Consider the following 24571-nt stretch of genomic DNA (forward strand, 5'->3'; position numbering starts at 1 on the left):
TAATTCCCATTAATTCCCATAATTTCCTTTAATTCCATGAAAGTTTCCAATTTGGAATATTTCCAAAATTCCCCAACTTAACTTCCCATGGTAAGTTTCCGGAAAGTTTCCGGATATTTACCGGAATTTTTCCGCCCCTTTGCAACCCTAGGGGTGAGCCCAGCTTTTTTCAGTTTTGTGAGGAAGAAGAGGCGTTGTTGAGCTTGAGCAGTGGAGGTATTGAGTGACCAGGAGAGGTCTTGTGAAATGTGGACACCCAGGAACTTGAAGCTGGAGACCCGCTCTACTTCAGCCCTGTTGATGTGAATGGTTGTGTGGATGCCCGCCTTTGCTTTCCGGAAGTCGACAATGAGTTCTTTGGTTTTGGAGGTGTTGAGCGCTAGGTTGTTATTTGCGCACCATGCTGCCAAATGCTGCACTTCCTCCCTGTAGGCTGATTCATCATTGTTCCTGATTAAGCCAAGCACTGTTGTGTCTTCTGCAAATTTGATGATGGAGTTAGTGTGAATGGGGGAGCAGTCATGGGTGAAGCAGGTTCACAGCAATGGGCTGAGCACACACCCTTGTGGCACACCAGTGTTTAGAGGAAGAGTAGTGGAGGAGAGGTTGTCTAACCTCACCTTCTGGGGTCTGTTGATCAGAAAGTCCAATATCCAGTTGCAGATGGATATGCTGATGCCAAGCCTCTGTAATTTCATGATCAGATCAGATGGTGTGACACTATTAAAAGCTGAGCTGAAGTTGATGAATAGCATCCTAACATAGGAATTGCTATTGTTTAGATGAGTGAGGGCAGAGTGGAGGGCTGTGGATCTGGCATCCTCAGTCGATCTGTTGACACGGTATGCATACTTAAAGCATTAATAAAAAAATATACCCAATGGTTTTGTGTGGACGTGGCCTTAGAGGCAATGCAGCACAACGGACTAAAGACCACAATAGACCTCTGAAGTACGCCTACAAAAAAGCTACCATCTTTGCCCAAATAAGGAGATCTGGTATCTGATTTTTTCTATGGGGAAATAACATGGGGATTTTGAATTATCGCACCTGTTAAACTCTCGCGGGGACGAAGAAATCAGAAATGCAGACGTTTTGCTCTACACAGTTTTGTCCTCTGCCTTCGAGCGGGTACTGTGATCTTTGGTATGTGAAGACAGCACACTTTGATCTTTGCTACCCCAGAGCTAACTTACAATGCAACTTGCCATAGGTAGTTAGCTTCAATTAACACCCGGATCTCCTTATATGGGCAAAGATGGCGTAATGATCAAGGAACACCATGGGCGCATGCAGCACAATGACATCATGCAGCACCTGAAAATAGTCCCCGTAGGCGAACTTCCAGCAACAAGGTTGAGCTGCAGCAGACAAATTAGTGAGTGACTGGATTATTACGCCTGAATGAGACTATAGTTCCATGTCAAATTAGCCTAGAAAATCACCACATTTCATTTTCCGTTGGTCTTATTACACTTTCTAACTTGAGTTGAGACCAGTTTTAAATAGGAAAATTACCGGAAATCTTAGTCACTTTTAAACGTGATGCTAGCAGGCGAGATGCTAATGGTCTAATCCGATTCAATGATCTATGCTAGGCTGGATGAACTGGAGAAAAGTAAAAATCAATTGTTTAACTCAAGGGGAGGTGGAAAATGAGTGTAATTCCCCAAATGGTGGAATATCTCTTTAAGATGCAAGATGTTTGGATGATTATAATGTCTGACCTCAACAATAAAGACTCCCTGTATGCAGTTTGCTTGCATAAAATGATTACGTGGATTTTGTAACAACACTCCAACAAACACTGGTATGTAGTGGCTATTCAATATTACATAAAAAGTACAATAAACTGACGCTATGAATAGCCCAGGCTACTTTGAATAAACAAACAACAATTTCGACTGCAAGGTCCCAAATTGAAACAAGCGAGAGGCTAATGCTCCCGAATTTAACAACGTTTCAGAACACGTACCACACAGCTCGACAACAAGTGGCAGACAGAGCAACGTCACTTATGGATTAATATTTTGTAACATAGAGCTGGGCGATATGGGAAAAAAAATCTCAGATTTTTTTCACATAAAACCCGATTTTCGATTTTGATTGAAATCTGCATAGCCTTCTATCAGAAGCATCTTACACCATACAGTCATTTATTTAAGTGAACGTATGCTTTGACCTTTGTTGTGGCATCCATGTTTTTCACACATTCATGACCACTCACAGTGGGAAAAACAACATAATCACAGGGGTGGTCCCTGATATTCCCAGGTGGCATGAACGGACCATAAGCCTCTATGCTTATGGATGACTTCACTAATGAGCGCCACTACTTTTGACATCAGATCCTGCTTATGGCAGCTGGATAAAGTTTAGACACATTGGACATAGCCTAGTATACAGACACACAAATTTTTTATTTACATTGATTTTTTGCCCAGCCCTATTGTAACATGTTATGTATTTCAAAATTAATCGCAAATTAATTGCGGTGATGAACGCATTAATTTTGGCAGCCCTAATTTTAATATGACCAAACAAATGGTTTGGTTTGTTCTGACAAGCAGAGTGTCAGGTCGAGTGCGGTAGCTGAGTTGAGGGGTAGGGCTATGTCCTCATCAACATTGCCACGCTGTCCACACAGCAAAAGTTAACCGGTTTCAAAAAACCCACTTTGAATCCCAGTTACAAAAAAGATTACAGCTTCCTAAAATGCCGGCCTTGTGTGGGCGCAAGGCCTAACCGATAAAAAAAAAAAAATCACCAAATCACCGCTTTAAAAAAAAACGGCCTTGTGTGGATGGGCCCTTATACTCTACCTCTGGCCTGAATCTACCCTACCTCAGTTGTCAATGGAGAAATTGTAGGCCTATTGAATTCTTACTTCCAGAATCGGCAGTGGGCGGACTGTTGAGGTCAATACACGGGTTTCCCGTTTACCAACAAAACTAGAGCCGTGGGGCAGAAGACACTTTGTGGCCGTCCACAACGTTATAAACTTAACCTAAATAGTCGGCTGCAATCTGCAAGCTACAATCTGATTTTTTTGTATACCACTGTTTTCTCAATGATAATAACATCTCATTTCAGACTATATTTCAAAGTTTGCCGTTCATTTGCATTATTAATATAACAGTATTTTGTCATTTTTGGCGAAGACATGCATTCCGTTAGGGATATTGAACATATTTAACATTCTCTAACCATCGTGATTTCGAATTGGTGCAGTTTTCAGCACAAAAACTCATTTTATTCTTTTCATGGAGAGCATTGCTCTATGCTGTTATATGGTGCTTTCTGCCCCTTAGTTGCGCACGCATGTTTCCGTGACCATGTATACCCGGTCACATTCTATTGACGCATTCCAGGCATCATGATAAAAAAAAAACATGATAATAAATTAAAAAAAAATCAAAATGTGCAACTGGTCTATGAGCTCTCACACTAAAAAAAAACAGTGTGGAGAACAACATTATGAAACACAAAGAACAAAGATAATATAAGCTTAAGATTAAAAAAAATAATTTACACCTCTCTGACATTGCCCTTTTCGTCTCGCGTACTCCCTAATGGAACCTGACGTAGCCTACCACCGATGGTACACGTACCAGTTTGGGAATCCCTAGAGCAATACTGCCAGTTGTGTACGCGAAAGTGTACGAACGCTTGGTCAAAAAGCAAGTAGGCTAACGTTATATCCTACGTTTTAGCAAAGACACTTTAGTTATCAAAGGTCTCTGGATAGTTTTGATCGTAAAAAAAAACAATTGAGACGCACAGCTGCATTAGATTCTTAAAATCCTATGCCAAACACCATTTGCACGTTAACTTCCACCGTAGATTTAATTTCTGATGTATATATTTTATGAAACCATTGAATACCAGCTACAATCAAACACACATTACATTAGTGATGATTTTAATTTTTCGACCTAACGTTAGTGTATGACACGCTCCAATCCCAAACGCAAAGGGTGACCAGTCATTCAGTCACAGAAGTTAGATGCTAGTTAACGTTAGCACTGACATCTACACTTTCTAATCTACTAGCAAACAACTACGTTACATCATGAAAAATATCACATGTATTGTATTAAATCACGTGTAGGAGTCAATCTAAATATTTAACATGTTAAACACAAGCATTCTGCGAACTTAGCTAAACCAGCTAGTTATGGCGGCGTTCTAGTTAGCGAACTGCCTGCATTTCTTTGTGAACAACTCGTCGGTTGTCCAATCTTCTAACAAACGTCTAAAAAAAAGTCACGGTATGACTGCAGATTTGGTTAGCGTTACAGTATACAGACTTGTACCTTTTTTGGCAGATGGTCAGCTGATTCCGTGAAGCTCCCAGAGTGCGTAGAATGGCCTTCAGTCGTCATAATAAAAGTAGCCTAATCTGCCATGCACTAGTTTGTTCACTGTTGGTTCAAATCATGAGATCTTCAGGAAATAAAACAAAATTGGAGTTTGCTGTATCAGATTCGAAGTATGATTTCGGTTAAACCTCCACCGTAAAAACAGTGTTACAAATGATTAGAATATGAAATAAGGCAATAAGAACAGTTTCTAATCTGTAGAAGTTTCTTATCTGTACCAGTCATCCTATATAAAATAGTTACCAGTAGATGGCGGTATAAGCATAACCAGTCATTAAAAATGGATAAAAGAAGAAGAAACCTACGGAAGCCTCAAAGGGACACCGTAAGAATAATTTTTTAGAGGTGGTTTTTAGAGGTTTCAATGTTTTTACTCAAAGATTTTACTTTTTTTCCATAGAATTGCCAAATGAGTGAATAATTTGAATAACATAGCACCAAATAATATCTAGGTTCCAGTACATTAGCAAAGATCCTTGATTACGGCTCCGCTTTAACCCTCTCTGCATTATTAGACATTCTCTGATTTGATATTCTATTAGCCTTGGTTTCCCCATGCTGCCTTGCGCGCGCGATTTATTCTATACGAATTTAGCACATATCTAATGTGCATACTAAAACATACAGAAAACATTCTATATATAAACAAACATGTTAATGACAACTTGATATTATTTTTTATTTATTTATTTTTTGCAAATAACACTAAAAATGTTTACAAAAGCATTGTATAAACATTTGTGCAGTGTAATTTATCAAAAGTAAGAATGGATATCATTTTGAAATGATTTTGCACCCATCATGACATTAAGATTGTCATTTTCAGCAGCAAAAACTTCATTGCAGGCAACAACAAAAAATCTTAACCAATTTACAGGACTTTTAGGTGAAATTTTGATGGACCAGAGTGTCAAAATGAAAAAAAAAAAAAAAAATCCAAATGCTACATTATTAATACCAGTGTTACTGAAAAAAGCAGATTAAGTAAACAAGGATATGGCACCAAGAGTACATCCCTGATTGGCAGGCTTCATTCATCTAAGCAGAAGGTTAGATTGCAAAATTTATGCATCCCCAAATCATGACACTTCAGCAATCTCTACTAGTCTTCCTCAAAGACATTCAGCCTTCCATTGACAACCACACCAGTCTGACACACTTGAACAAACTTTAGCAATTGTGATTAACAAAGGCCATCACACATACTTATACCTGGCAAGGCATTCTGTCTGTAATTCTCTCTGCTTACACTGATTTTTGCACAGCAAGACATCTGGCCTTCAAGAAAACATAACATAACATAACAAAAACACCATCATAATGCTGAGTTTACAAAAATGCAGGTATATAAAATAATGAAAAACATTGAAATGATCACAACCAAGGATAAGGTTTAGCATAAAACATGTTTGTCTTGAAAATAATTTTGATATTGCTGTCAATATATAATACTGAATGTTTTATCACATTGGCAACACTTTTTCATTTACACAAATTTGAACTGAACTGAGTGGCATCCATTTTAGAACTTGCACTGTAATCTTTCATTAATACTGTTCATACTGTGCCTCCATTTAAGAAGGTGTAACAATGGAGACATAGTTACTTAAAGTAACATGGGGACTGGTCTGTCAGGATATCTTTGGTCAAATGTGGTGGGGTTGTGAATGAACAAGAACTTCTTGAAAAAAAGTAGTCTGCCATGGTCCAGTGAGCATGTGTGGAATTATTTAACATGCTTCAAAGTTAAGGTCTAAAGGTTCAAGTCACAAAGCGTCTTACAGCATCTGCACCACCAAATCCAGCAACTACAATCTCCTTTAGGCTTCCATAAGGGCTCATCATTCAGGCTATTCCTAGCACTGACTGTTGTGCACAGCACTGCAGAATACAGAGCAGAGGCCAAAAGGCTGACAGGTATTCCCAAATAACAATCCATAACTGCACCAACACTCGAGACTACTCCCCTTTGTTTTCAACAGAATTAAGTCTCAATAAACACATTTAATGTTCCAGTTCTAATACTTCAATACTTGTCAAAATGTATACCTCAGAAATAATAATAAAAAAAAAAGTTACAATAATGAAATCTGTGTTTCTAAAAAAAGTTGTTATATGCACGTGTGGCTGACAGAGATGATCAAATAAAGCATAGGGCATGCAAACTTTTTGTTCTCACCACCGATTTACAAAAATCTGGTCCAGTGCAGTAAGTTTGTAGCTTTTCTGCTGATTTCTAATGAAGATTAGTTCCCAGCTCAAAGAAAAGCATGAACATTTTCATTAGCAGCAAAGTAGTATAAGGATCACTAAAGTAAAGGAATGATACATTGAAGAGCCATTCATAAACTGTGAAAATACACCTAAAACATGAGCTTGAAGATGAAATGATACGACCATGAAATCCACAAATCAAAATTATGAGGAAATAAACGTATCTTCCAGTTGACTATTTTACAATTATAAGAAATATTGGCCAGGTGGTCAAATGTACTCCAGAGATTAGGCATGAAACAAAAAAATATTAAATTATCCCATTTCATACCACTTCCATTCGATAACGTACATGCTTATTCCCTAAAACAGTGTAGAGTTAAGACATTATGAACAGCTGGCCACGTGGACCCCACATCAATGGAGTTCTATTGTGCTTTCAAGTTCTTCTATTAAAAATTCAAAATGTATGCTGAAAGAATGAACCACACATATACACACATTCACACACAAAAACATCAATATGGCTCTTCTCTGGATGGGTTTGGACACAGTCTGGCTGTCCACTTGATGTTATGTTATTGCCATGCAGAAGACATAAGGCAGATAATATCCTTCCAAGTCTTGCTTGTACGTTCTGAACAAATATCCCATTTTTCATTGTGAAAGAAGTTTACAAATACATCATGATTCCAGGATCATGTCTCTGACATTTTAAAGGTAACCTTATAGGGTGCCTGCCTGTCTCTGACAAGGATATCATTTCATCATGATGGAGAACAAATGGGTTAATGTGTCCAGGCAATGGCATCATTGTTTTGTAAAAGCACTTGTAAAAAGAGAAATAAAAAAGGCTAGGGAAATATTTAAGTCAGTAGTGCTACATTTAAGTGGTTCTTGGTCTGCCAGTGCAATTGGCAAAAGGACACACATACACATGCACACGCATACCAACACAATGCCATGACTAGATGGTGTCCCAATCCCCGACTTATGCAAAAAGTTAGATGATTTAGCCTTCAGTGGATTAATTATCCTACAGTAAAAAAGGACTGCATATGGACAATGCTCTGATCGCTCAGCAAATCTGGATACAGTAGTGTGAAGATACACCAAAAAGTCATAGTACTAACTTAACAGGATTTTGTGTCATGTTTGCTTATCTGACTGTGGCCAAAGAATGTAACCTTTTCTCTATTAACCTCATGACCCACTAGAGTTCTTTGGCCTCTACTAAGAAAACACACAGATGGTATTGATCATTGAGCACATCACACATTTTCTGAGAAAGTACTATACCCCATCGTGCATGGCCATCTCAGTCTGTGGACAGGCTACTGTAACTTTTGAACACTGACACAGTTGAATGTGGGACTTTTTAAAGTATGGTAAAGAGAATCAAGAGGCCAATACTCCATAAAAACACTGAAATGAGAGGGTAAATCAAAAATATGTCCAAGAAAATACTTGGAATGATGCCGTCATGTTTCCAGACAAGCACAAAATTAAGCGCACTGAGGAGAATAGAAATAATAGAGAAAGCACCCCTGGAAGCAAAGGCTCATTGGTCAGAATCCCTCAAAACCTCAACACTTTTGTGCCTCCACAGGTGACATGGCGATGTAGGAGCCGTTCCTCATTGGTTGGCTTGTGCGGTTTTCAGATGAATCCTCTGGCTTATCACTGACTTGAGTATAAGCAGTGTCATCTTTGGCCGTCTGTAGAAGAGACAATGCATGAAAAAGTAGTTAAGTTTACAGTAATGTCCTGTGTATTGGCTGCATTGTGTATAAACCGCAGGAGAATATTTTTTTCTGCAAGCTAAAAAAACAAAACCATATTAACTGTCCGTGTATTAACCTCATAGCCGAAGAAAGCAAAATCATTTTATAAACCTCGGCTAATTACAGTACAAAGATGCCAGAATTGACATATCAAACACTACAGTATTTAAAGAAACGCAGTCTTTACAGATTTGGTGCCAAAAATAACTCAGTGATCAAACAAAATAAGAACAAAGGAAATGATCAAAATCACTGTATTGTCTGAATCTCTACTCATACCAAAACCGTATAATTTTAAAATCTAATTCAAGGCAAGTAATGAAAATGAACAAAATGGGAAAAATAAGACTTACAGCAAAAGAATGAAAAGCTTCAGAAAAATCAATACGCTTTACTTCACTCTGAATAGGAACGGAAAAAAGTATTGAATTAAAAACATAACTCGGGCACATTCAGCTACATAGCCACCTTTTCATTTAGAAAAAATGTTACGTGCTAGCTATATATATATATATATATATATATATATATATATATATATATATATATATATATATATATATATATATATATATAAAATAAAACAGCCTAACAGGTTATTGTTATATCTTGGGGAATTACATTAACCCATAACACTTTCAAAGGGAAAGAACTTTCTTTTCTGTACTTTCCAAGACTGTGGGAACCCTGTGGTTTGTAATTAGCAAATGTTCCCAGTCATCAAAGAACATGTTGCTATGCCTCAATCCAAAACATCCGCCTCTGTGTAAAGCTTAATTTATGACTGATTAAGATTACCTGCCTAGGCATATTTGTCCATTTCTGCCAGCTATTCACTATCAAACTAATGCTCATAGTGTCATATGCAAAAAAAATAAGATTCTCTTTTTCTATAAAATAGTGGTCCTAACTCACCTTCCTCTGTCGAGAGCGACACACTAGAAAGATGAGGACTAATAGTAGGATAGCACCCATTCCAACAATGATGAGGGGGAAATTGGACACCAATGTGACAATGAGCAGCAGTGTCCTCATCTGGGCAGCAGATTCATCATCAATAGTTGCAGTCTGGAGACACAGCAACATTTACAGGTAGGTTTAGGAAGAATTACACTGTTTGCAATATTTCGATAACTGTTCTTTTCATTTCACTAGGTATCAATCAATTACTAAAAATGCTCAAAGAGTACGTCTTACCTCATTTACATACATGATGGGGAAAATGGTACCATTAAAATGTTTTGTTTTGCTGAAAATGGAAGGAAATATTTTGTTTACAATATTTTGTTTCTCTGCACATTGACAATAAAGTCAAATCTAATATGGTTAACAAAGTAAAGAATTTACATTTGGAGATCACGGTAAGTGTATGTGTGTGATTTCTGTGATCACTTACGGGAATCCGCTCACTCTGTTCAGAATGATGTTCAACTGGGCTCTCTTGCAGGCACGAATAGGCAGACCTGTTGTCTGGAGGAAAAGACATGCTTATTAGACTACATGCACTGATCGCTTATTGTTTATTTGGATAGTTATCTATCAAAATGTGGTTATGATATCATTTTGAATACAAGACAAAGTAAAGATCCTATATTTGCACCACTTAAAGCATTACAGTCCTGAAGGACTGGTTGTACATTTGCTGAGGGTTGGGCAATAGGGTTGAGATCCTGTGACTACGCTGACTAAACCATTACTAAAAGAATACCAGCTGACTGCTTTTTCCCTAAATAGATCATAGGTCATTGCGTAATTTGAAGCAGCGCTTTAGGTCATTGTCCTGTAGCAGGATGAAACTGGCTCCGGTCAAGTACCATTCACAGGGTATGGCATAATGTCGCCAAACAGTGACGACGCTCTTTGTTTTAACTTAAAAACCACTGGTACAAACTTTACCAGCACCCAAGCAATTCCTGACAATGGACCTTTCCTTTTCTGAGCAGTTGTTCCCGCCTCCTTAGTTACTGTTCCTAAGGTCCCACAAGCTATTGCAGTGGTAATGTTAAACTTAACCAGAGAACCAGTGTTTAACAATTAATTTTGGTTATTTACTTGTTATGACAGGCAGAACAGGCAGAAACGTATGAAATATCAAGGTGTACCGCTAGCAAGGCATTGACTTCAGGCTTACAATTAGAATCTTTGAACTAAAAAAAATGGGTGAATGTTTTAACGCAGCCAGACATGACACCACAACTAACGTTATCCCACACAAATCACATGCTATAAACCACAGCATATTAAAAATTTGAGCAGGGCACTTAACCCCAAGTTGCTCTGGGGACAATGTAATTCCTTGTAATATAGTTAATATATGTAAGTCACTTTGGACAACAGTGCCTGCTAAATGAATAAATGTAAATGTACGCACTACCAGAGCCACCATTTGTTTGTGGGACAAAAGGAGGAGTTTGAGGAAAATTGGATTGTTTTTAGATTATTATAATTGACAGACCAGAGAGGTCCATTACATTTCTATCACAGTGCTTGACAGTATCAACAGTGTTTCCTCTACATTGATTTTAGCATGGCGGCCATGCATTAGCATTAATGCCGCCATGGTATCAGAATCAGAGCAGACGCACAATGTAGTTGCGGTTGCCTTTTAAATAATCCTGCCGACGGCATCCTCCCCCTCTGGCTGAAACTCACACTGCAATTTAATAATGTGTAGCCTAAAACTACTCAGAGGTTATTATGGCCCGTCCAGTTTCACTTCAGCCAGTGTTTCCTCTTCATTTTGTAGCGGTGGCCACTGCTTCAGAATGAGTGCAGACGCACAATATTGTCCGGACGCATGGTAGGCGAAATGCCCTCTGCTGGCTGCAGACAATTTCAGTTTAACAAAAATGCTAATCCGAGGTCTAGTTTTATTTCATAAATATATTGGTTTTATAGAGGTGAGTTGCATGCGCCATCAAGAGCTTCCATGTGCTACGCATGTTTGTCAACATCGCAAAAACTGCGGGTACAATTTTCGCACAACTTGGTAAGGTGTACCACAGGCTAAGGAAACCACAATAATTTCTGGAGCTGATCGTATTCAAAGTATTTCCCATATCGTAGCCTATTAGCTCGCAACAACAGCGAAAATAAAAACTGGAGAATGGATGTCTCTCCGTGGAGACTCCGCTGTTACATTAGATGCGCACTTAATCACGCTTTGATGCAGGAAAAAAGCAATGACTGGTAGTAACCAAGGTAAATGAGATTAAAGCAATTTTGCAAATGTGGGGACGGCTCTAAATTGGCCAAAACCTTTTGTATGCACTTGCGGTTATAGCCCAGTAATTTAAGTCGTGGGTTGTGTTTCTACAACATGCTGGTACAAAACTTAATTGCCGTCAGAGATAAGTTAAACATAAACTGTTCTTTCCTGGAGCCCAGGCCTATGTTATGATGGCATTAGGTCATTGAATAAGACTGATGAATTAAATATTTTATTTATATTTAACTATTTTAATCACATTAGTAGACCTATATTTGTTGAACTTCCAGCCTTGTAAACATGATGAAAAATGATTCTTATACGTTTCGATTTACAATTTCATGTAGATATAATCTTTCGTTAGTTAACAGTTAGGTCTACATGCAGTAGCACTGACACGGCTTCTCCTTGTCCTGTGCTCTCCACACACACACACACACACACACACACGCTTCTCTCCTCTGTAGGCTACTTGCACGTGAATCAGAACAAACTACTGTAGATTGTTGCAGCGCAAATAAATGCGGCCGAATGGCCGTTCCGCTCGGTGTTAACTAAAGGTTAGCATCATCAACACAGCAGCGCAATACGCATGCATGCAAATTAACTAGTTTGTTCATATCTAGGGTTGGGTATCGTTTGGGTTTTATCCGATACCGGTGCTAAATCGATACTTTTAAAACGGTGCCGAAACGGTGCCTAAACCGGTACTTTGTTTTTAAAATGTTTTAAATTAAAATGGTCTAAAGCATGAATTGCTTTTTTTTTTTTATTGATAAGACAAATTTGAACATGAAATTGAACTGTTATATTCAATTTACTATCAATATCTCATTGCTCCTACGAATAATACATTTAAATGTTAAAACAGCTTGCCATGCATGCACACACAATGGTGAGCTCTGCTTTCAAGTTTACCCAGTGTAGTCGGTTTGCCATAATGTATGTTAAAACTGCTTGCCATAAAACTGCCAGGTCATGGACAAGGCATTTGCAAGCAAGCTAATCTAACAGGGACTCTATTTTCCAGTTAATTCAGTGTGTTCCCAAATGCTTCAAGAAATGTCATGTCTTAACCCATAACAGGCTACATGTCGGTGTTGAAGTGTTTAGATTCCCAGCTCTAGCCTAGTATGCATTTTAACAGCAACTATGGCTATGCGCCAACACCAGTCAGCTGAGTTTAATAACGTACAGAGATGGTTTCGTAGCCTCTTTGACAGCTCAGTGACATCAGGTATGTAACCTACATATTTATGTTTTTGCCAGCTAACTTTTAACATGATATTCATAATCATTGTGATGCTATATGGGCCTCATGAACATGAAAGATTAATATCATGCCATCATGTTGTTTAACACATCGTGAAATAAAGTTCTCACCTAACAACTTTGCTGATAACATTTCAAATAAATGTCAGTTAGCACATTAGCAAGGATATTGTGTAATGTATAGGCTAGCCTACTGTTGATGTTTCAGTAGCCTTTTGCATGTGTGTAGTTAGGCCCACTGCTAGATTTTGGCAGGAGCTCGCGATATCACTTTAAAGTAAGCTACTTGGGCTCACGCAAGCGGTCAAACACTGTCCACTCGCCTATGTGGTGCACCCCTCTGGTTTATACATCCAGTGTTTATCATATGTTAGCTAACTGTATCTGGATGTGTTGCTATCAGAGCAAGACGTTAGAGATGGCACATGACATGCAGTGATGCCTCGTATAAAAAAAAAAAAAAAAAACGCTATTTAAGCACCGAAATCCACGTCATTCGATGCAGTTACTACCGTTTGTGTCGGCACCGGTGCCATATTAGAACCGTGTTTCGGTGCCCAACCCTATTCATATCACAACAAAGCCAATCGCGGAGACAAAACTCTTTAAACAGGCAAAGTTATCAGCAGTTAGCAGCATGTATGTAGCCTAGAGCCTTAGCTGGTAAGCTAATGTTAGAACAGCTGGGTTTTTGGTGGTTAGCCATGTCAACTACTTGCGGATAACATTATGCATCAATGCATTACCTGTGAGATGAAATGTTTGTGCCGCCAACCCCCTTGGATATCGCAAATGCCCCCACTGTCACTGTACTCCAGTAAACAAAGTCCCCAGTGCACAGGTGAATGGCTGCTGTGCAGCCTAAACAGTCGTGGATTTTTAATCGTCAGCTGGACAAGTGAACGAAGTTACCAGCCAGAGTAGCAGCACAGGGGAATTATGAACTAGAACCAGGGACATGGCAAGTTTGAGCAAAAGGTAATGAAGATGTTTATTTTTAACCAAAGTAGCTCTACTGATCAGACCTTTCTTGACACTGTTAGCTGGTCCTCTTGTTTACGTTTTTTGCTTCTTCAGTGGTGGGTGTGAAGAGTCGGTGGCGCGTCGGCAAGCGCAAGTATAAATGCGTTTTGGTGACGTCGCATACTACGAAGCATAATTGCAGCCTTTGCGGTTTGAAAATCGCGTTTCATCATATCGCGATATTATCGGAAATGCAATAAATCGTTCAGCCCTATATGTAACCTTCTGATATTTATTTTTTTGGGGGGGTGGGTGGGTGGATGGCCTGCCCCCACGGCTAAAAAAAAAATCTAGAGGAAACACTGGTATCAATCACTCCTCCATGCTCTTTCCATGTGTTCGGTTCCTCACAAATGTTATTCTCTGTGAAACTCCAGATGTGTCTTTCTGCAACATTACATGTACAATCAGCCATAATCTAGTAAATTAGACCTAACCTACCGGATTCAAGTCCAAATATGTTTCATGCTCTTCCTTGTTTGGGTTCATCCCATCGATGGCATTTATATACTTGGCCTCGGCCTGATAGAAATGTGGGAAGGAGACAACTATTGGAGCACCTGAAACACAAAAAGCAATGCACACAAATGTAATACGGCCTGCATTAAACAGCTGGTTTAGTCATAATTGAAGTGATATCAGTGGCAACATGTTTTTGAAAAATTAAGCATTTGTCTAGATGTGTTTAAGTAAAGTCTGCACCTATTAATAAAATGGCCCACTACTTGTTTATGCCATTTGCCTTTTAACACTGACTGTTTAACACTGAATGCCAAAGGTCAAAGCAGGTTGACATGTTGCACCCTAACTGCTGCATTGCCATCATTTAGGTAAAGGGGAAATTGGGTCATGATTAAACCACAGCAATTTTGCAGTGCAGACAGTTGTAGATCATTCTGTGTCTTTCAGAGTATATGTTAAACACTAAATATAAGGCACCTTAATCAAACTGATCTAAGCACCAGAAAAAGAACACATGCCTGTCTTCACAGAATGTGAAACCTACATTCTGTTGCCTACTTCAAAACATTCACAGAAAGGGTGAACTATTGCTATTATTGGATTAACTAGGAAGATGCACCTTGCACGTAACGGAAGCATTCCGTTGGCGACGTGCAAAAACAGTTTTAGAAGATCGGTGCATTTTATTTATTTTTTTACATACACGCCGCCATCACAGCTGGTGTAGCCAGTTCCATTGATCATAGTGAAAGCTAATTGTTGCAGCAGTTACGTGCCCGGTGTAGCCTCCCTGTAAGACCTGACATTCAGGCACTAGCACCAGTGATTTGCAGAGTTTAAAATGAGTTGCCTTTTTAAGTTGTTAAAGCCAAGAGAAATCCCATACAACACAGCAGGTTATATCTGAGGTGTATTAAGAGGGTCAGTGAGGGGTCTTTTTTTTTTACCTTCCCGGCAGACGCTGACTTTGAGTACACCTTTGCCCAGGCAATCACCAGCAGGAACACAAAAGCCAGCATTGGCAGGATTTTTGTCTGGACTCTCCAGGACATCAGAAGGTGGGGCAAAGCGGTAAGCAGGAATGCCCTTTACAACCTCATCGTTCACATACCCAAGATGAATAGATCTGTTTTCGTAGAGTTTGTAAGGAAGCCATATCAGTGAGAGCTTGAATTTGACATATGAATACCTTACTTAATTAACAACATACAAAGTGCACTTAAAATCAATTTCAACATTTTCAAAAAGAACAGTGAAAATAGTCATATTTCTGAATGACAGTAATGGAGAAAAAATGTTTTGTTTTTCAAATGCCTAAAACATTTGCACAGTACTGTACAGTTTGTGAGGCAATTTGGAAGGGGCGGGGTTGTCTATGGTTCGTTAACAGAAAACATTTTGCCAATGAAATTATTGTACATGTTTTTAAAAAATTCAAAAAAATCTTAATATTGCCAGGTTTTCCAGAAGGACTGGGTGTGTTCGGTTCTTAAACCAAATACAAACCTGGGCAATTATTGAATGTTTGCACTTTCCTCATCATTCAAATAAGATCCCAAAGTGTAACTAAGGCTAATTTAACTAGGCCAAATCAATATATCAACACCACGGGCAAGACATTGAAGAGCAAACATTGATGAGTCAACTCAATGCTCCCTTATGCCACACGATAGCTACAGTTCACGAGAACTTGTTAACAGACTTTGCACTTTGTGTTTCATTGGAACATAAAAGGTCCCGAAGTTTAAGCAAACATGACCAAAAGTACACAAATTAGCCACAATCAAACTGGTGTGAATAGCAACATATAATGAAACCATGCAAAGTGGTATAAATGAGATGAGATATAGAACATACCGGCACAAGTCAGCCGCAAAAATGTACAGTAGTTCATCTCTGGATAGAAGAGGGTGGAACACACTGCCATCTGTTCCGTTGATCATGTTACTCTGATTTGATGACCACCATGACATATGTCTGCAGGAAACAACCACAAAAAAAGTGTCAGATTTCTCACACATAAATAATGATCCAAGATGTGATTCATGTCAGTTTCAATTGCATGGGAGGGAGGGGTGAGCTAGCTTGCTATTTTGTTTGAAACATCAACAGAAGTGCCATTCACAAAAGGTATGATAAGTATAAAGATAACTGGAACTATACAATATAGTTGTTATCGTTACAGTTATATGTGCACGTCATCATTCATATTAGCTAGAGCAATACCTTTTTTGCCTTTATCGTTATCGTTCTTGGTGTGAGTGGCCCTTTGTAATGGGATGTGTGTGGCTTAGTCTGGAAAACTTAAAAGCAAGATGGTCCAAAACAAATCTGCCAACAAAACTAGTCCTTCAAATATTTACCGCAATCCATTCCATGTGTCAATCTTGCCGTAGTCCAGGTAATTCTGTTCACCGGTATGGAAGACAAATTCACCTTCATGGGTTCCATTTTTCTGTGTCAGTTAAAAAAAAGATTGACATGAACATTCACTGCATACATAATAATTACAAACATAAAATGGAAAAAGGGAAATCAAAACACAAAAATCCCCTTGACTTTTTAGTGCTGTATCCTGGCACTCTAAACGCCTATATCCTTTAATGAAATGGAGGTTTCATATAGCTATTGTATAACCATAAACCAAGTACCCAAACCTGATAACATAATAGTTACTGCTATTTCCTGTCTATTAAAAGGGGTATCTACATTGATTTTGCAAAATTTCCTCATCTAAACTTAGCACAAAAAGTAAGGAAATTTGGGTGTTGTAGATTATTTCTCTGTGGTAACAATGCTTTTTGGCTCTTAACAATGCTTTTTGAATCTTATACCGTTGGAAAGCCGTTTTAGTTCCCTTTCAAATGGTGCCCCATTTGTAAGGAACATGCACTTGTGGGATGAGCCATTTGGCAATGGCAGAGAAGATTTGGCAAATTTTTCATGGGCGCAACCCACATACTCAGCTCTACTGCTCATCCCACAAGCGCATGTTCCTTACAAATAGGGCACCATTTGAAATGAAACTAAACAGGCTTTCCAACGGTATAAGATTTATTGCCAAAAAACATTGTAACAGAGAAATAATCTACCAAACACAAATTCCCTTACTTTTTGTGTTAAGTTTATTAGGTTAATACATCGGGGCAGGCTATACATGGGAATGCCTTTTTCGTCATTCTTCCTTCTGATCTGATTCATTTGGCTATTGGACACTGCGGTTAATACACAGGTGTGGTCAATGCAAAGTTGTCTTTTTTAATTTGCATAAAACACCACCATGTAGTACATAATGTGGCTAATACATGGAAAATTACTGTATTTGTAATTTCATTGAAATGAATGAAACTAGGCTATAAGTGATATTTTCTTATACGAAAGGCTTAAAGTTTTGTCGTTCCTTGACAGTTTTGACTGCTGACACTGCAGTCATCTTCAGAAGAGTCCCATGATGGAAAAATGACTGCAGAGTCAGCAGTCGAAACTGTCAAAGTATGACAAAAAATGTTAGGACTGTCGTAGAAGAAAAGATCACTTATAAGTGTAAATAGTAGGCTAAATTAACTCGTAAGCCTGCCGTATAACAAAATATTACTCATAAGTTTAAATGGTAGGTTAAATTAACTTATTTGTATAAAAACTATCCTAGTCATTTCCAAATCCACATGCAATACATTCATTGTTGAATGTCATGCTCTCCTAATATGGTCTCAGGGGTCCCTCACATACTTCAAAAAATAAATGATATTTAAAGAAATATATATAACTTTGATGGATGTTCACTATTGGTGACACTTTACATGTTAAATTATAATAAGGAAATGAAAACTGTGTGTAATGGAAACGTATAAAAGAGGACACACATGCAAATACGGTCAAAAAGTAGAGATGACAATGCATTTTGACTAGTAAAAAGGTCAGGGGGACATGAAAAGCAATAGATTTAGAAATATCACCACCACTTCACAGAATACAAAATCATATCAATAGCAAACATAAAAGAATACAGGAGTTGGAACCTCTTAGGAATTGCAGAAATGCACGTCAATCATTGTACCTATTTAATGCCATGAAACTTTAAGTTTGTTACAAAATGTATCTGAATAATATGGCTTGTAATCAACAAGCATGAGCAAACGACTCAAGAACACTGCTCAGATTCCAGGGGCCCATCCTATGCTGGGATAAACTGCACATGCACCCTTGGACTTTCATACCATACTTTCATGTGGGGGAATATCTGCCAACATCTTAAAGGCCATTCTGAAAGGGTAGAAAAGCCCCTCACACATTCATCTTGACTTTAAGGATGAGTCTGTGTGTTCACTTCATTGAGCACTACACTGACATGTGTTTCTACTCGCTAGTGTTGCACGGTGTATCGATACTAAAAAGGTATCACGATGCCTTCAAGCAAAAAACGATACAATTTCAGACGTTTTTAGAATCGATACTTTATTAAAATAATAACGTTCTGTGTCTATGTTGCTGCTCTCACTGCTCCTTGAACGCATCTAGGCAAGTGGGCGTGTCAAGCAGGCAGCTCTGAGTGAGTGAGTGCGCAGGCAACATCAACATAGTTCTTTGCGACAGTCCTCTAACCTGACTCCCAAATTCATCTGGCGAGTGTCAGGTTAACAGTCCCCGGCCTTGTGGATAAAACAAAAAGGTGAAATCTGGAACTATTTAAAATACATCGCGAATATTGAAGGCAAGCCATCAGGTACACAGAGGCCCATTTGTAAAATGTGTTTCAAAGTCATTTAAAAGCAGTAGGCTACGCATGGAACTTTGCTAAACACCTCGCAGACATATCTCAACATTTTTAAAGAGTTCAAAGAACGACAGGTTAACGAATATGCTATAGAAAACATGACTAGCCTACATGGTTAGTGCCAAGTTCTTCTCTTCTGTTTTAGTCTAGCCTAAGTGAAACAAGTATGGTTCTCTGGGATAAAGCGAACCTTCCTTCATCAATGAATTTTGACGAGACATAACGAGCTGTAATCATTTTGACGAGACATAACGAGCTGTAATCATAGGGTGCTAACGTGATGAAAGCGCAATGTTCACGCCAGAATAACATTACCATAACTTGTAAACAATCTATTTCATGTTCGGTCAGTACTACTGGTAATATTTGTCATGGCATGTAGACTGCAATTTGTTCAATAATTATTGCCCAGATGTAGGATGGGCTACCCGAAATGCGCTAATTAAAGCCCACAGCATATAATACCACCAAAGTGTGAGTCCTAATAATAATAGCGGCTTATTGTTACGTGGTAGCAAATCATGTTATCAAAGAAATAGACGTAATGTAGGAATGCACACAGATATATTGCAACAGGCAATGGTGTAGGCCTATCTGACGAAGACCTGAGTGGTTGGTTGTAACGTCATACTTGTACACTGGGCGCAAGGAAGACTATCCTCACATTTTTCCCTTTGCAACTGTCAAAGAAATCCCATGAACACGGGAAGGCCTAGGGTAGCCTTTACTGTACATCAGATGGCCTAAAGATTAGGCCCCTCTGCATAGCATTCAGTGATTTGCATGCAGTAATTTTAAAACTGACCTTGATCTAGCCTAGTTTGGCTATTTAAAGCTACTTTATTGCCAAAACACAACACAACGTAAATTAACTATAGCAATCAATAAATTACTTAATCACACAAAGTAGGCCTACTATTTTACTGACTATAAAAAATAATAACTATGTAGGAAGTTTAGAAATTTAGAACCCAGAATTTAACTGCACACTACAAAAGTGCACCGAATTCAACACAAATGACACGATACACTTGGAGGAGTGTCCTTTCTTTTTCAGATATCTTTGGATTTCGCCGTAGTATCGTTTCAGTATCGAGCATCGTAATATTTATGGCAGGTATCGTATCGAAGTCATAATTTTGGTATCGTGACAACACTACTACTCGCAAGTGAGGACTTGTGCGAGACATGTTTCACATACATTCAACGTGATGAAAGGGCAAAAAACACAATTTAGCCAAAATGTAATACAGATGCTCACCTTATACATGAGTCCAAAATATTCATCAACGTCAGGTTTCAAGGAGTGTATCTTTGACATCAGAGGGTCCTTGAAACCCCAAAGAATCTCATGAACTGTGCGGGTCATGAAGAGGTCGAGGCCCTGGGAGTTCATCCACATGGACACAAAAGTGCGAAGGAAAAAGGAGTAGGAGTTCAACTCGTTCATCACAGCCTACAAGGCATGAGAAAGACAGGGAGGCTGAGCAGAGGGTTTCTAGAGAAAGGTCATTAGGCATAAGAACCGGTAATGTCCAAATCAGACTGTAGAGAACTGAATCACAATAGATACAAATGCACACTCACCACAACAGGAATGTAGACTGTGGTCAAGAGGTCAACCTCAGGATCGCCCACAGACATATCCCGCAAAAACACAAAGCTTTTTGGATTCAAGGCATAAATCTTTGTGCCATTCTCCAGAAAAGACACATTTTCCCGTGGTCGATATTCCCTGAAAGAGTACGACCAATATTTGTAAAAGGGAATAGGCTACACACTTCAAACACCATAAAAAGTCATAAATCCTGTTCAAGTCACGAACGAAAAGGCTTTTGTTGTTTATGTTTCAAACAGTTATGTCCTTGACAGTGTGCTAATGTTTTACACACTGAAACCTTGATAATAATCTTGATGTTCTTGGCAGTCACAACAAAGATGAGTGGCATTTCTGAAGGACAAACAGTGCAAAGGGATTTCCTTGGAACTGCCATCCTTGGAACACACAACCAGCCAAAGGTTTGTATACCAGAAGCAATATTTACATTTACAGGTTTTGTCAAGCAGTACTATTTCTACTCAGATACAAATTCACGTACATTGAAATACTCTAATTTTTAAGTGTTTTTAAAACTTTAGATTTCATTTATGAATTTTGGTTTTATACAAAATCTGAGCGACACACATGAAACACCTGCATTAAAAATGCCCCTACCTGTAAGTGTATGGCCCTATTTGAGTAACTGAAGGCTTTCCACCAGCCATAACAACATCAGGGTTGGTGACATTGAAGAAATAATACTGCATGTAAACTGGAGGAGGTGGGTTGATCCAAGAATCTAGTACTCGACTTTTTTCTGTCAAAGTCATCTCCTAGGGGAGGGGGACAACAAAAAAATGGTCAAGGCACATAACGGTCAATGTTTTCTTGTTAGTGCATCTACTAAGAAAAAAATGACATTGTGTTCAAACTAAAAATGGTTACAATACAATACATTTAAGCCTATTAAAAGGTACTGTCCACAATTCAGGCGAAAGGTTGTTGATATTTCAGCTTGAAAACTAATCAAATGACTCCCTTCCATGCTCCTCAAACTACACTAGCGGGAATCATAGGCCTATGTCTCAGTCCAAGCCCCTTTGTTTACCCATTTACAGTGAAACATCCACACTACATGCAATTCTCATAACTACCAGTTGCTCTCGTATGTTAAATAACATAATCATGATGTGAGGACTGCGAAAGCAATTTGAAGAGCATGAGATAAATCAGGAGGTGGTAGCATAGTGGTTAATGCATGAAGAAAGAAAGAAAAAGAAAGAAAGAAAGAAAATGTTATATTAAGATAGGCTCTCATTAAAGATAGAAAATGATACACTCATAGAATGCCCAAAAGAACATCAGATTTTGGAGGCCTGCTGTGCTGTCTCATGCACAGTGGAAATGCTTCATCAATAAGTACAGCTCAATTTGACATGAGCATGGCGTGATGAATAAGGTAAGCCTTCAAAGTACACACAAACACACCTTTAACTGATATGGCATTCAGTTAAATCTCGTTGTGGAGGTAGGTGTTATAATGCACACACTACAATTATTTTCAAATACATTAATTCATAAAAATCTGAATAAACATGACATTTAGACATGTATGGTCAACAGCACTGCAATAAATATTTTACTATTCTTGTTAAATGAGCCCTCAAGCTCATATGGGCCTAACCAATTGCATGACCGAACTGCGCCTGGCGTCTACCAAATATATGCCCGGGAGTCATATTAAATGTTGTATGACAACATGAAATTTGGTGGCAAAGACCTCTCGTGTTTTTCATAGTCTACACATAAGCATAAGAGTCTGTCTGTCTATCGTGTAAAGGCGGTCGGTCCTGCATTTTTTTTGTCGACCTTACATTTAAAAAGAGCAACTTCCTACTTTGGTTAGACATTGGTATCAGATCTCGGGGGCTCAATTTGACCTCTCAAACACAGTATTTGGAGATTCCTCTTTTGAGCCGGTGCCAGCCACAAATAAAAAGTTGGAAGGCAATAAAATTCCAAGTATTTCAGAGGAAGGTAACTCCCATTCGTTTGCAGTAAGACCCTTCCCCCTACGCATTCTCCGAGACACCTCCCAACCATAACTTCCTTGGAATGAACTAGCCTAGGAGTAACATTAAACATGGAGCCGCTAACACAGATACGACGAAAGACGAAGTACCAGTTACTTCGAGGTTAATATTAAAACCCCAACCCCTAACACAATGATAGAACTGGTTTTGTACATTAAAACGGTCACATTACGTTACGTAGCTGGCTCATACACGTGGTATAACGTTAACAAGACAGTTAATCGTCCACACAAGCGTCCTTCCTTAGCAGCTAATGTTAGTTAATTGGTATGTATGAAAGTGTTTGGCCAAACTCTGATATTGAAATAACGTTAGACATTTTCTTGCGCTAACGTAACTTACAACCAGAACCTAAACAGATTCGTTGGAACCTTTAACACTAATTTCCGCATTAACCGACAATGAGTGGAGAAGCCCGTTCAATGTAGTTAGGCTTGGTTTTACGCATAGGTTTAACGTTAACCGTTAACATTATTTGAATTGTAAGGTTGCCGTTACCTTAAACTACGAAATTAATTCGCCTTATAGAGATCATAGAATAGAGATCGTCTTACCTTTTTCAAGCGACTGTGGATCATCGTTTGAAACACTTGAGCCACAAGCAGCGCGATCCCAAGAATTAATAGATGAGCGCAGACAATTCCCGTAACATAAATGGCACACGATCTTCTCGTCATGTTGATATAATATTACTAACGTTGACGCAAATTATGCCTAGTTAGCTGATACTAACGTTGTGAGTAGCTTAACGTTAACTTAACTTCGCTCTTGAATTCGTTGGTTTGTTTGTTCGTCTCTCAGCAAAGTAACTGTACCGGTCGACTGCTCCTTTAGCCGTGTAGTTCTACCCGCCCTGTTCTTTCTTTTGCTTAAAAAATGTGTTTTCTTCAAGTCTTCAGTCACAACATGCTTCTTCAGTGGTTTCAGCAGCAGCTGTGAGAAAGCCAGCTGATAGTGCAGTGGATGGAGGAACACCTTTGCTCCCTCCCTACTAATTTAAATGAAGTCGGTCATGCGAGCAGAGACGTTTGGGTGATTGAGGGAGTGGGTGTGTTCCATCAATAGGTTCACATGTTGTATTAAAGAGAAAGCTTTCTCGTATTGTGAGTTGTTGTTTTTTTCTGTCTGTTTGTTTCGACCGTTATTAAGTTCCACAGAAACCGGGCTAATTTCGGGATTATGTGTATGCTTCAACAACCGCATTAATGCAAATAGTATGCCAGCAAAATACGAGAGTGGTCATAACAGAGAAGCGTCAAATTCATTACATGGATTAATATTTTTCACTGCATTTTCGCAAAAGTTGCAAACCGCTGTGTGGGGTTCCTTAAGGAACTACTCCGGCCACATGAATAATGTGCCATTCCAGTCGACAACGACATTTTTCGTAATCGCTTTTGTTTAATGAACTCGGTGTACTATTGGCTGAGACTGTCACGGACCACCATCTGAAGACCACCCCCCTTGCACTGTGATTGGCTAAACGTCATTGAGTGTGATGCAGTATTTGATCGACTGATTTTAGGGCGGGATTTCACTAAAGGGGGAATGTGAAATCTCTGAAATACATCCACAAGTATCAGAGCTCAGAAATAACTAGCTCAGTAACAATGTCACTCAACCCAGTGTGAGTAATAAAGTACCGGTAGTAGGCATAGGCTAATGCAGAGAAAGTTAATCATTGCTTGTAAATGGAGGCTTGGTTTTTCTGTTGAGATGAGAACGGTTTGCATACCCTACTGGATGGCATTGACATGGTGATTGTGAACCAACTCTTTTGAAAATAGACACAGGCTAAGCCTTGACAAATACATCATCA

At 38.8% G+C, this 24571-nt stretch overlaps 2 protein-coding genes across 4 annotated transcripts in view; both read right to left on the bottom strand.

Annotated features, from left to right (window-relative positions):
* The window catches only part of LOC125294681 (selenocysteine insertion sequence-binding protein 2-like), a 43991-nt gene extending 39378 nt beyond the window's left edge, over positions 1 to 4613 (bottom strand). For all 3 annotated transcript variants that reach the window (XR_007193547.1, XM_048243615.1, XM_048243613.1), the window contains exon 1: positions 4317 to 4613. Coding sequence is in view for 2 of the 3 variants with exons in the window: in XM_048243615.1 (XP_048099572.1) it covers positions 4317 to 4385 (69 nt within the window). In the remaining variant the exon portion in view is untranslated. The remainder of the gene's footprint in view (positions 1 to 4316) is intronic.
* Positions 4614 to 5036: 423 nt separating this feature from the next.
* On the bottom strand, positions 5037 to 24111 carry scarb2a (scavenger receptor class B, member 2a). Its single transcript, XM_048243264.1, has 13 exons — positions 23307 to 24111; positions 21335 to 21492; positions 20707 to 20854; positions 20381 to 20575; positions 16709 to 16800; positions 16203 to 16322; positions 15293 to 15471; positions 14325 to 14443; positions 9777 to 9850; positions 9578 to 9629; positions 9296 to 9448; positions 8734 to 8781; positions 5037 to 8314 (listed from the first exon to the last, which is right to left on the bottom strand). Exons 1-13 carry the CDS (start codon positions 23427 to 23429, stop codon positions 8183 to 8185), a joined length of 1593 nt encoding a protein of 530 aa, XP_048099221.1. The 5' UTR covers positions 23430 to 24111; the 3' UTR covers positions 5037 to 8182.
* Between the last annotated feature and the right edge of the window lie 460 nt (positions 24112 to 24571).

The sequence above is a fragment of the Alosa alosa genome, chromosome 5, assembly GCF_017589495.1.
Source record: "Alosa alosa isolate M-15738 ecotype Scorff River chromosome 5, AALO_Geno_1.1, whole genome shotgun sequence".
In the NCBI taxonomy this organism is placed as follows: Eukaryota; Metazoa; Chordata; class Actinopteri; order Clupeiformes; family Clupeidae; genus Alosa; species Alosa alosa.

Excerpts from the sequence above, each read along its gene's own strand:
- scarb2a (XM_048243264.1), bottom strand. The coding sequence starts at position 23,429 with ATGACGAGAAGATCGTGTGCCATTTATGTTACGGGAATTGTCTGCGCT. Across the intron at positions 21,493-23,306 it reads TCCACAGTCGCTTGAAAAAG|GAGATGACTTTGACAGAAAA; the intron begins GTAAGACGATCT and ends CCCCTCCCCTAG. Across the intron at positions 16,323-16,708 it reads GACACATGGAATGGATTGCG|ACATATGTCATGGTGGTCAT; the intron begins GTAAATATTTGA and ends TGTTTCCTGCAG.